Genomic DNA, 12,319 nt, shown 5'->3' with positions numbered 1-12,319 from the left:
AGTCAGCATTCCCAGCCTAGATATTCTCTCTGGGGGAGAGGTTTGGGTTGGAGAAGTGCCTGCTTTCACGTGGTGCCTCTGTGATGCCACAACCCCTCGCACAGATGCTCCCAGAAGTCCCACAGAGCTGCTGATACATCCCCAACCACTGGAGGGTGATCAGACCTCACAGTCCACAAATTAACCTTCCTCTTGGCTATCCCAGCTCAACATATCTTATCCCAAAGAGCCTGTCTGCATCTCCCACCCAGCTAGTACCAAGTGGTCCCCGTGCCCAGGGCAGCCCTGTCCCCCATTATCAGTCCAGCTTTTCCTGCAATTTGGGGCTCCTTGAGCCCTTTGGGGGGGCTTACCTATGTTCAGCCCAGCCCCTGACAGCCCAAGACCCTGTAAGGGCAGGACTTGGCACCCCCAGCTCTCAGCACTGGGATTATTTTTTTTTTTGCAAAGATCCGGATCCCAAAAGAGGATTTCTACCCAAGAGGGGATGGGACAAACCCTTACGGCTACCACGTGAGGAGATGGGGGATTTTTAGCCGCGGCAGGTCTGTCCAGGTTTCACAGACGACTTCCAACCCCATCAGGTGTTAAACCCCAGAAAAACACCCCCATTGCCAGTGCAGGGAGCAGCACAGGGAGTTTTGCTCATCATGAGTTTCACAGGCATAGAGGGAAGAGGAAACCAAAGAGCAGACTTGCTAGAGCTAGCTAGAAAGGGTTTTTTTTGGGCTTGACAGGATTAAGTTAACACAGAATTAATGAAATCACTCCGAGATGGAAGAACAGGACTCCGGGAGGGCACGCATGGTATCTTGTTGGATGAAGACAGCGCTTAGCCCAGGCTCTCTCCTCCCCCCCTCCCAAAAATTTATCCACTTTTAAAGATGCAGCAGAAGTCCCAGACCAGACATGAAATTTTTAATGATTGTAGATCGAGGGGGACAAAATTTGAAATACAGGGGTGAGATAGAGGACTGCAGGAAGGCTGCTGTCACTGAGCACACAGGGACGCTGGGCACTTCCAGGGCACGCAGGGGATGCCACTGCGCTTCAAAGCGGCTCTCCTGCATCAACACACACTGCGCATCAGCTGCTTTCTAGAACGACAAGTCTATAAGGGCCTGTGCCTCTTGGAACTTGATGAAAAAATAAGGATAAACACCTTAAACAAATAATTAAAAGAACAACCCGGGAGGGGCTGAAGCCCCAGATCCAGGCTTGGGCCCAGAACCTGCAAACAGGAGCAGGGCATGAACTCAGGGCTGCGTCTCCGATGTGCTCTAACCCACGCTGCGCTCGTGCACAGGTTTGCGTAAGCTGGTGACCCCAGCCAGGCACCCAAATATTCACATCTCCGCCGTGGCCAGCTCCCCCTCCTGGCGATTTATTGCTTTTGTGCAAAAAAAAAAAAAAAAAAGGAACAGGCTTTGCTCCACATCTTAAGGCACAAAACTCACACAGATGATCCCAGAATTGCAGGAGAGTCTGAAAAAGCCACCGGTGAGATGAGGGACGGAGAGTCAGGGCTCTGGGGTGACAGCCACCACCTCTGGTCCCCGGAATGGCTCTTTTGCCCTTTGGTGACTTGCTCAGGTGCTGAGCACACAGCTCCTGCGGGGCAAAGGGGTCAGACACGGGGACACTCAGCTCTAACCCTACCATTGGCTTCTTTGACACCTTCTGGGGTGGCTTTCTGACCCGGCCTTGTGTGCCTCGGTACCTCCTTGGCTCACACACACACTCCTGCGCAGGGGAGCTTTAAGAATTCCGTGCTCATTTCCTTGGAAAAGCCACCTCTGCTCCCCCGTCCCCAGCAGCTGAGAAATCCCCGCTCCCGCCGGCGGGTGCCCAGGAGGGCTCAACAGCTACAGCGCGGCAAAGCAATAACTTCCCCCCCTCCCTGTCGAGGCACTAGGAGTATTTAAAAGTCACCCAGAGGTCTCCTCTTGAAAGCTGCACAGCACTCAGGACTCAAACACGGTCACCAAAGACACTGGAGGCACCCAAGACGCAGCTCAGCAGAGAACAAAGCAGGAAGGCAAAGGAGGAGGAAAGAGTAACTCAGATGTCGTAGAAATCCACGTGGGCGCCGGAGCGGAAGGTGTCCTCCTCCAGGAGATTCACCAGCTTCTGGGCTGACACGGTGCAGTCTATCAGCTGTCCGCTCTCCTGCAGGCTTTGGAAATACTGACGCATCTCAGGGTCTCCAGTCTTAGTCCGGGCCAAGAGCTGCATGTCCGTATCCAGAGGACCTGGAGAAAGAGCAACCAAAAAGAAATCACATAAGCAGAAAGCAAAATCTGGGGCTCAATTTCCCTCTGCACCTGGCTCAGCTGCAAGAACCTTTTATCCACAAAGCCAGGAGAAAATTTACGGCAATTAGTGAGCTCCCCTCCTCACCCGGGGCGTAGTTGAGCACGCGGACATCAGGTTCCTCGAGCGCCAGCACCTGGAACATCATGTCCCGGGAAGCTTTCCCACTGCAGTACAGTGCCCAGTTCTTGAAGGGCTTCACGGCACAGAGCGAGGAGATGTTCACCACCGTCCTGCTCGAGCCGGGATGCTTCCCGAAGGCTTGCAGGGCGGTGGAGGTGAGGCAAAGCGCCGAGGTGACGTTGAAGGCAAAGTAGCTGTTGATCTCATCTGGGTCGGTGAGATCGAGGAAGGATTTGGAGATGTCTCCCAGGGAGCCTAGGAAGGAAGGACAAAGGAGTTAAAGATGGATTCAACAACACAGCAGATGCCTTTTGCTCCTACACTGCCACATGCAACACTCCTACAGGCAAAAGCGAGCAGCTTCGCTGGCCTAATCTCTAGCAGGGTCTTACAGCAGAGCGAGGAGCTCAGCGCAGCCCGGCTCTGCTCATTGCTTTTGGGTCACCCGCTGAACCAACAGCCGTGACGTGGGACACAGACCTGCGTTGGCAACCCTGAGCCAAAACAAACAGCTCCCAGCCTCCAGCCTGAAGCACAACGTCCCCACGGGCCACCACGCGCTCTCCTGCACGTCCCTCTTTGGGACCCAAGTCAGTAAAAGTGCCCAGGCACCACCGCTGTAGCGCCTAGTACCTACTGGAGCATCCGGTCTTATTTAGGGGGAAAAAAAAAAAAAAAGCACTAAAGAAAAGAGACATTAAAGATTGCAACCGATGCGCCGACAAAGCAGCGCTAGAAGTTCTGAAGGCTCGTCCTGAGGGAGCAGAGCGGTCGGAGGGCGCAGGGCTGCAGGAGGGTGGCTGGCTGGCCTCGCACCTCCGGTAACCGGGAAAAACCTCACGAGGAGCAAAAGCGCCGCGGTCCCAGCAGCGAGCCGTGCCGGGTCTGCTCCCCAACCTCATTACTAAAATGATAATATCCAGACAGGGCGAAACCCCTGCTGCTCCCTCGGTTATTCACTCCGTTCGGTTATTTCCCGGCACCGATCAAGCCTCGGCTCAGCCGCTGCACAACCAGGGGATGGCTCGGCGGGACTGAGCCCCGCTGCCCCGGGAGGAGGAGGGCAACGAGCCCGGGCCGGGGGGGGAGCCGGGACACACATCGCTGTTACCGGCGTTGTTGACGAGGAGGAGGCGGCCGGGCGGGCCGGCGGGCAGCACCTCCCGCACAGCAGCGGCCGCCCGCCGCAGCCCCTGCTCGCAGCCCAGGTCGGCGGCCACGCACTCCACCCGCAGCCCGGGGCCGGTACCGGAGCCGCCGCCCCGCAGCTCGGCCGCCAGCTCGGCCAGCGGAGCCGCCGAACGCGCCAGCAGCAGCAGCACCGAGCCCTCGCCGAGCCGCGGAGCCAGCAGCCGCGCCAGGCTGCGCCCGAAGCCCCGGGAGGCGCCGGTCAGCACGCAGACGGTCGCGCCCCAGCGCCCCGGTCCCGGTCCCGGTCCCGGCTCCATCCCGGCCCCGAGCGGAAGAGCACGGGAGAACCCGCCTCACCACGTGACCCGCCCCATTCATCCCCCCGCCGCCGCCGCTTTGTGAATGGCCGCTCCGAACGCGCCGACACCGCCGCCAGCCCCCGATTGGCCGCCGCCGTCGGCTCGGCCCGCTGACGCGCGCTGCGTGGGCGTGGCCAGAGCGGAGCCACCTCCCTCCCGCCGCTCCGCGGGGGCCGCTCGGCCCGGGCCGGTGTCTGTGTGCGGGGAGCAGCGGGCGGGACGGGGCCGGGGCTGGCGATGGGGCTGGGGCCCCGGGGAGCACCCAGCCCTCCCTGGCCGAAGCCCAGCTGCACTTGGGTTTTTCTCCAGTACATTTTTTTTAATGCATTTTTCCATACGTTTTTTAATACTTTTTTTTAATATACTTTTTTTCCCAGTGTGGATGTAAATTATAGAATCATCACAGAATCCCAGCCTGGTTTGGGTGGGGAGGGACCTCGCAGCCCATCCAGTGCCACCCCTGCCATGGGCAGGGACACCCTCCACTAGCCCAGGTTGCCCAAAGCCCCATCCAACCTGGCCTTGAACACTGCCAGGGAGCCAGGGGCAGCCACAGCTTCTCTGGGCACCCTGGGCCAGGGCCTCAGCACCCTCACAGGGAAGGATTTCTGCCTCACATCTCATCTCCATCTGCCCTCCTGCAGCTTCAGGCCATTCCCCTTGGCCTGTCCCTCCCTGCCCTTGTCACCAGCCCCTCTCCAGCTTTCCTGGAGCCCCTGCAGGGACTGGAAGGGGCTCTAAGGTCTCCCCGCAGCCTTCTCTTCTCCAGGCTGAACAAGCCCAACTCTCTCAGCCTGTCTCCATAGCAGAGATGCTCCAGCCCTGGGATCATCTCCGCGGCCTCCTCTGGACTGGCTCCAACAGCTCCATGTCCTTCTTGTCCCGGGGACCCCAGAGCTGGACGCAGCACTGCAGGGGGGTCTCCCCAGAGCGGAGCAGAGGGGCAGAATCCCCTCCCTCGACCTGCTGGTCACGCTGCTGGACACGCAGCCCAGGACACGGGTGGCTTTCTGGGCTGCAAGCGCACATTGTTGGGTCATGTTGAGCTTCTCATCCCCCAACACCCCCAAGTCCTTCTCCTCAATCCGTTCCCCGCCCAGCCTGTAGTTGTGCTTGGGATTGCCCCAACCCAGCTGCAGGACCTTGCCCTTGGCCTTGTTGAACTTCATTTGGTTTGCATGGTCCCACCTCTCCAGCCTGTCCGGGTCGCTCTGGATGGCATCCCTTCCCTCCAGCGTGTCAACTGCACCACACAGCTTGATGTCATCGGCAAACTTGCTGAGGGTGCACTTGATCCCTCTGTCCGTGTCGCCGACAAAAGTGTTAAACAGCCCTGGTCCCAGTTAAACAGCGCTGGTCCCAGTTAAACAATGCCGATGCCAGTTAAACAGTGCCAGTCCCCCCCCCAGCCCCAGCATCTCCCCAGCCTTGGCACTTCGCTGGCTGCCACTGCTGCAACTTGGACCGCACGCTAACAAAGCCTTTGCACACCTTTTTCCGCTGCGATCACTATTTTTGGCACTTAGCTCCGGTTGTTTATTAGGTAGTGAAAGCACTAGCTGATCCCAAAGAGTCCTAAACCCTCTTTTTTAAAAATAACTATCTTTGTGCAAGAACGTGCAGGCAACTTTCAAAGAGGGTTTTTGCAAAGGGTACCTGGTTTGTGTGGAATTAGCTGGCAGCTGGGCTTGGTTTCCCAGCTGTTAAATCCTGAGGACAGATGGCCCCCGCGGTGCGTGAGCAGGTAACAAGTGGAGTTTCACTCTATTAAGCAGCCGCAGCCTGGGCTGAAACCCTCCAACGTTCTAATAAAGCATTAAAAATTCATGGTATGGCAAAAACCCAAGAGTGATATTTGTTTTGCTAAAGCAAATCTTACACATTCAGTAAAATTAAGATCATCAGCAAAAAAATAAGACAGCAAACGTGTATTTTTTTCACAAGTAGCTTCTCGATAGCAGAACTTGCTTTAGTGACTGCCAGTTCCCCCCTTCCCATTTTGGCAGCTCCGATCTCCTGCATCCATCATGCTTCTTGCCCCAGTTCCCAGCCTGGCACAGCATCTTGTCCCATGTACCTGTGCTCAAAGCAGAACCAGGCCAGCTGGAAAGGACCGTCATTTCGCTGGACTTTCCTCCCAGCAGACCATTTCTTCTGTCTGACCTGTTACCAGGCTACACGGAAGGGTGTAGAAGTAGGAGTGAAGGTCTGGGAAGCAGGTTTTTTTAGCTGATAGAAGTTGCTTGTGCTAATAATATTCACTAAAAATAAAAAATCAGAGGGAAGGACTGGTGACCACATCAGCCCAGAGCTGGAACTGGAGAGTAGAGCAGCAGAAAAAATTATAAATCCATAAGATACCTCCTGATGTCTCATTCTCTCCTTTGTGCTCCTCGGGAAACGAACGGCCTTGCGCCAAGGACGCACCGTGCCCAGTGCAAATTCAGGCAAATGGAGGATGATGTGATGCATCTTTTCGGCTCCTTGTCATTGCGGCCTCAGCAAAATGATTTCCCGAGCTCACGGTGCTGACCTGTGAAGCCACCTAACCTCCTGATGTGTTCGAGCCCTGACAGCTACAGCCGTCTGCAGAAAAAACAAAAGCTCATTACGTTTTCTCTCGCCGCCCGTTCCTCGGGGAAGTCCCGCCGCTGTGTCTGCTGTTCTGGCTCAGACACAGCATTTACTGAGGCCAGACGCTGCGTTTTGCTGCCGTGGGTGTCTGCCTCGACCTTGGGCGGGCGGACTTGTTATCTGTGACTTCTTTGCCTGCTTCATCAGTGCCAATAACATAATCGGCATTCCCCGTCCCGAGAGAGCAACCCCTCCCCACCTCGATTATTAATCATAGCAAAACTTGGCAAAGCAGCTCTATTTTTGCAGCATTCTTGCTGCTTGTCTATTGATCCAGATGTCCCTGGAATCAGTCATGCTGGAGTTAGTGATCCGTGATGCCAGACGATGCTGGGAGGGTTTCCGAGATGTGTCTGAGGGGCTGGGGTGCTGCCGTTATCTTGGTTGTCCTGGGGCATTCTTTGTCCTTTATCCTTTATCCTTTATCCTTTATCCTTTATCCTTTATCCTTTTTCCTTTTTCCTTTGTCCTTTATCCTTTATCCTTTATCCTTTTTCCTTTTTCCTTTTTCCTTTATCCTTCACAGACAGCCCCAGGCTTCCATGAAGCAAAGTCCTTCTTTCCAGGGCTGGGCTGTCCTTTAGTTTTACGTAAGCACGAACAATACCAAAGTCTCCAGTACAATTCCACTGCCTGATTACATTACAGTGTATAATGTGAACTAATACATACAGTAACAAAGCTAATACGCTTTCGTACTATAAAGACTGGTTGAGACAATAGGTAGGGAAGGGAATTTTCAAGACCCATGAGAGCTATGAAATATCCCCTCAGATCACTTCTTGTTTTCATTCCCTAGGCTGCTTTTTCAGTTGGTTGTTTTGAGGATTTGTCGAATGTCACTTTATGCTGCAAAGGGCACCCCCTGACCTCAAGTGGGTGTTTTGTGGGGTGACGTGCTCTGAGTTGAAAGCAAGAGAAGAGGAAACCAAGAAGATGAAACCAAGAAGATGAAACCAAGAAGATGAAAACAAGAAGATGAAAACAAGAAGATGAAAACAAGAAGATGAAAACAAGAAGATTCTGGCAAATCTGTCAGCAAAACCTGATTTATGACCAAATTTGCTAAGACTGTATCCAAGACGTATTCCTCTGTCGCCTGGTGGACACAGTGCATGGTGGAGACCCTCCGTAAGCGTCTTGGTGAGGGTGAGCGTGATGTTAGGAACTCTGCTTGCGTAGTTATAGAGGTTAAACTTCATTCCTGGTGTTTCTGTGTTCTTACACCAGATGCTCTCTGGCTCCCATGACAGCAGCTTGCTTCTTCCACTGGATTTTAACTCGACACAATCATGCTGGTAGTGACTATTTCACTTTTCTTGGAGAATATTAAATACTAAGCATTGCTCAGCGATTTCAGAGCCTGCTGCAGTCTCACGTTTTATGTGTTCAAGGCTGGGAAGGTACCAGAACTCTTCTTATCCTTCCCCCAACCACCCTGGAAGTGCTGCTGGCAGAGCAGCTCCGGGACAAAAGGAGATGGTTTGAGGTAAGGGCAGGGAACTTCTCCACTTCTCATCAGGACATCTAGACAAGGGACAAATCCAGTACAGGATGTAGATACTGCCTTTTTTCCTTTCCTTTTCTTTTTATTTCCTTTTTTTTTTTTTCTTTTTTCTCCTACATCTAATTTTTTCTGACTTTCTTCTTATATTTGTGGGGTTTTTTGCAACTTGCTAGTCCCTCTCCTCATCCACCATCCAAAACCAGCCACACGACTGCAGGGTTAGTTCACAAAGAGAAAGTTTTCCCATGGAAGAAGGACTCCAGAAATGGCAGCTGCAAAAATTAGATTAATACTGGAAAAGAACAGAATACAATTTTTTTTCTGCATGGAGCAGAATACGATTTTAGTGCAATTCCTAGGAACCAGTGCATTTTGTTTGGGCTGCTCTGGAGCTCTCTAAAAAGAACACGTTTTGAAACACAAATGGTTGCTGTTGGCTGGGGATTTGAATAGTACATCAAGAAATACAATATAAAAGCATCTCATCGTGGAATAAGGAAGAGTGGGAAGGGCTGTACGTGGCAGAAAGGAGATCACTGGGTTTTCAGAAGTGCTGTAAGTTGGGCTGGGAAGGCGGTAGAGCTGGGAAAGCCCTTGAGCGTGACCTGTCGTAGAGGTGTGACTATGCTAATTAGTGAAAGCCTTGTCCTGAGCAGCATCGGGTGAACGCCGAGGGGAAGGCACATGGTCCAGGGAGGATTTTTCTCCTGACCGATATGAACATCACCTCGTCTCTGGGTGAGCATGTAGATGTTGGAGGACGAGCAGGTTGTCACAGACCCTCCTGGGGCAGCGGGAGGGTTTGAACTCTTTCCAGGATGTTGGTCGGGAAGATGAAGAGATGCACCAGAACCAGCGAGAGCAATGGTCATTCTCTTAAAAGACGGAAGATGCTCCACTTCCCTCCCACCCCGCGTGCAGCGGGGACGCTGGACCTCTTTGCCTTCACAAGGCAGGAGGCAGATGAAGCTGGATCCAAAGAGCGAGCATCACGAAATCAGGCACACGGTGAAACCCCCAGCTCTTCATCCCCCAGCGTGAGGGCTTCCCTTGCAGCTCAGGCTGTAGTTGAGAGAACCAGCACTAGGTGTCAGCGGCATTTAAAGTCTGGAGGGAGCTGCGGGTAACCCCCGAGAGAGGGGACCCCGGGAGGACAGCGAGGGGCTGGGGGCTTCGCTCCTGGGCAGCGCAGTGCCGGGAGAGCGAGAGTCACCGCTACAAGCCAGCAGAGACGTGCCAGGGGAATAAACTTCTCTTGGTGGTGCTGATTTTAAATAGCTACTGGTATATTATCAGAATTGCCTGAATTATCCATTGTTTGAGCTTGTACCTATCGGTTTTATCCCGAGAAGCCACCTGAGCCACTTTTTTGTTGTGGCACGGATCCTGTTGGCACTGAGCTATTGCATGTGTGTGTTTGCAATGCTCTCAGCAGCTTCTGACGGGTATAACGGAGCTCACACAAATCCAGGGGAAGGCAGGAGGGCTTCCAGGGGGGAAAACCCACCCCGCAGGCTGCAGAGGCGGTGGGAAGCCGTGGAGCTGGTACTCCTGAGCAGCAGCTGCCGTAACCCTGCCAGGGCTCACACGTGTTGGAGAGGAAGTGCTAAATTGCTTCTGCAAAGGACTGTTAACAATAGCTTTCGGGAAGAGCCCTGGGTATTTCTGCTCGGCGTTACCACCCAAGAAGGGCAGGGCTCAAAGTCCTACAAGGTGGCCCTGGCTGTAGTCATCATTGCCATGACTACCCACGGGCTGCCAGAAGGGAAGACTGTGGTTTCACTCCTGAGCTCTACTTGTTGTTTTTAGTAGCCCAAAGGCCACCCCAGCTGTGGGATCTCATCATGTTCGGCAGCTAATTGTGCGACCTCCTAAGGACAGGATACCTCAGATGCCAGCAGATCGCTTGCTCCATGCAGCAGGGCTGCTCTTTGGCTGGGTTTCATGCCAGTGAGGAAAATGAGGATGGGTTGAGGAGCACAGCAGGAACCTTGCTCCTGCAGCTATCCATGATGAGAAGGGGAGTGTGCAGAGAGGAAATCTCCCCTTGTTACGGACTAGGAGGTAGGGTCTCCCTCCTACTCATAAATGACGATCCCTTCTGCTGCTGTCATGGGTGAGCCATGGCAGAGAGCAGAGCTCAACGCTCACAGTGGTGCTAACCACTTCCTGACATACGTGGAAAAGAAATATATCACGCGCCCTCAAGCCTAAGGGTGAATGTGTTTGTCCTTCTGCTTCTAAACAAAGACAGGGAGACCAGCCGTTTCCTTCACTGTGCTGCTCCCTGCCAGCACGGGCTTCCCAGGTTCAGCTAAACACTCCAGAGCTAAGGAGCAGCTTCAGTGGGGATCCACCTCTTCGGGCTTCAAATCCTGCCGAGATGAAGCTACGCCATGTCGATTTTGGCAGGACTTTAAAAATCCCAGTACAGCTTGCCAAAAGATGTTCACCCCAGCATTGCCACCAGAGATCCCTGTCCCTATATTGAATTAAACCAGAAACTCAGATTTGAAAAATCCTCCAAAAAGGTTGAAAGGCAGAACTCTGGGGCTGAAGTCTGTCTCGCCACTGTTTCAGTCTGTCCCAGCTATTAATTTCCTCTATTGAGAAAAAAAGGTATAATAAAATGCACGAGAAAACAAGAGTCATGATTAGAAGCACCAAGATATGTCCCAAGCAGGGATTTAGGGAACAGCATGGTAATATTAGAGAGGCTTAAACATTTATTTCAGTCTTGAAAGGTAAAGCAGAGCAGGGTTTTAAGCACAGAGTCTAGTGGCTGGAAAATGGGGATTTATCCTCCGTAAATACGTTGTGGAAGACTGGATTATTTTGCGGCTATTGGTACGTGCAGATGAACGCACCCGGGGCAATAAACAACGCGGAGCCAGGTCTAGGTGAGGGCACCTGCCCGAGGGCAGCACGACCACGGTGGAATCACCGTACCGAGCCTCCGGCAAGCCGGGCTGGCTGCCGCTGCTGTGGGTGGCATCAAAGTGTGTGGGACGGTGGCAATCAGTGCAGAGGGAGCTGTGGCTCTTCTCAGAAGCGGCAGCTGCTGACAGCGCTTCTCCCACCCTCCATACAACCAGGAGCGCAGCCAGCCCGGCTCCCCGCGGCTCCTGGCTTCCTCTGGTTCTCCATCCCAGCTGCAGCCCTTTCCCCTTCGCCCTGCGAAAGGGCAGCCAAGCCCCGAGCTCTTCCCCCCCAGAAAGGGCAGGATTGCACTGCATGGGTGCACGAGGGGTGCTTTCAGTTGGCACCGCGTGGCAAAAATGCGGACGGTGGCTGAGGGAGGGGGGATAAATGAAATGCAGGCATCTCTCTGGGCAGCAGAGATTTATTTATTCCCCTGGGGTTGAAGCGGAGGGTGCTAAAGGTCAGCCTTTAAGAAGGAAACCGGGCTGCTGCACCCCCAGAGCAAACAGGACCGGCTGACTCGTGTGCTTAGTCAGCACCCGCACCGTTCCTGTTGCTTTAGCAATACCGTGCGCCTTTCCTTGTCCGGCTGCAAGGGATTCGGTAGGAGGAAGCGAACGATGAGGATGGCCAGCCCAGCTGAGAGCGGGGTTATGGCCAAAGGGGTTTGGTGAAGGCAGGAGAGGTGGGGAGAGGCTGGGGATGCAGGAGGAGAGCACGGAGGCAAATACAGTGGCTTCACGACACCAGCCCACACCCCAGAGAGAGAAACCTGCCCACAGAGGCTGCTTGAGATTATTTGAGTGTCTAACGATGGGGGGACAAGCCCCCCAGGTCCCCGCGGGAGACTGGTCTTCCAGGTCAACAGCATCTGGCCTGGTTTGTTCCTTTTTTCTACTTTTAATTCCTGGATCTGCTTGCTAGCCCCCTCATTTCGCAGTGAAATGTTTTCCTGGATAACACTGGTGGGACCAAATATGAGAGTAGCTTGGCATCGTGCCTGCCCGGCGTTATTTGAATATAGGTGCGGTGAGAAGAGCACGGAGGCAACTGGAAGGGAAGAAGCCAGCAGCGAGAGCGGGGAGCGGGTAAGGATGCAGAGAAGCCAGGAGATGTTGAAAAAAAAAAAAAAACCAGTTCAGCAAAGTAACGGCACAAAATGAAAAACCGAAACAAGCACAATAAGAAAGAGATTGCTAAGGTTAAAAAAAAAAAGAAAGAAAGAAATTCGGATGGTGGTATCACTGCAGTGAAATGGCAGAATTACAACCGGTCCTGAATTTGGGAAGATCCCAGGTGCCACAGTAATTTGTAGGCAGTGATGATGACA

At 53.6% G+C, this 12,319-nt stretch overlaps 1 protein-coding gene across 2 annotated transcripts; it reads right to left on the bottom strand.

Annotated features, from left to right (window-relative positions):
- Positions 1-898: 898 nt before the first annotated feature.
- Positions 899-3,924, bottom strand: SPR (sepiapterin reductase). Of its 2 annotated transcripts, none has more exons than XM_054825549.1 (3): positions 3,548-3,924; positions 2,401-2,691; positions 899-2,252 (listed from the first exon to the last, which is right to left on the bottom strand). In XM_054825549.1, exons 1-3 carry the CDS (start codon positions 3,882-3,884, stop codon positions 2,062-2,064), a joined length of 819 nt encoding a protein of 272 aa, XP_054681524.1. In that variant the 5' UTR covers positions 3,885-3,924; the 3' UTR covers positions 899-2,061. The 2 variants fall into 2 exon arrangements, with proteins under 2 accessions (XP_054681524.1, XP_054681525.1); XM_054825550.1 differs by having other exon boundaries at positions 3,686-3,924.
- Between the last annotated feature and the right edge of the window lie 8,395 nt (positions 3,925-12,319).

The sequence above is a fragment of the Grus americana genome, chromosome 4, assembly GCF_028858705.1.
Source record: "Grus americana isolate bGruAme1 chromosome 4, bGruAme1.mat, whole genome shotgun sequence".
Taxonomy (NCBI): Eukaryota; Metazoa; Chordata; class Aves; order Gruiformes; family Gruidae; genus Grus; species Grus americana.
Note: the sequence above shows the minus strand (reverse complement) of the source record. Positions and strands in the feature narration are given on the sequence as shown.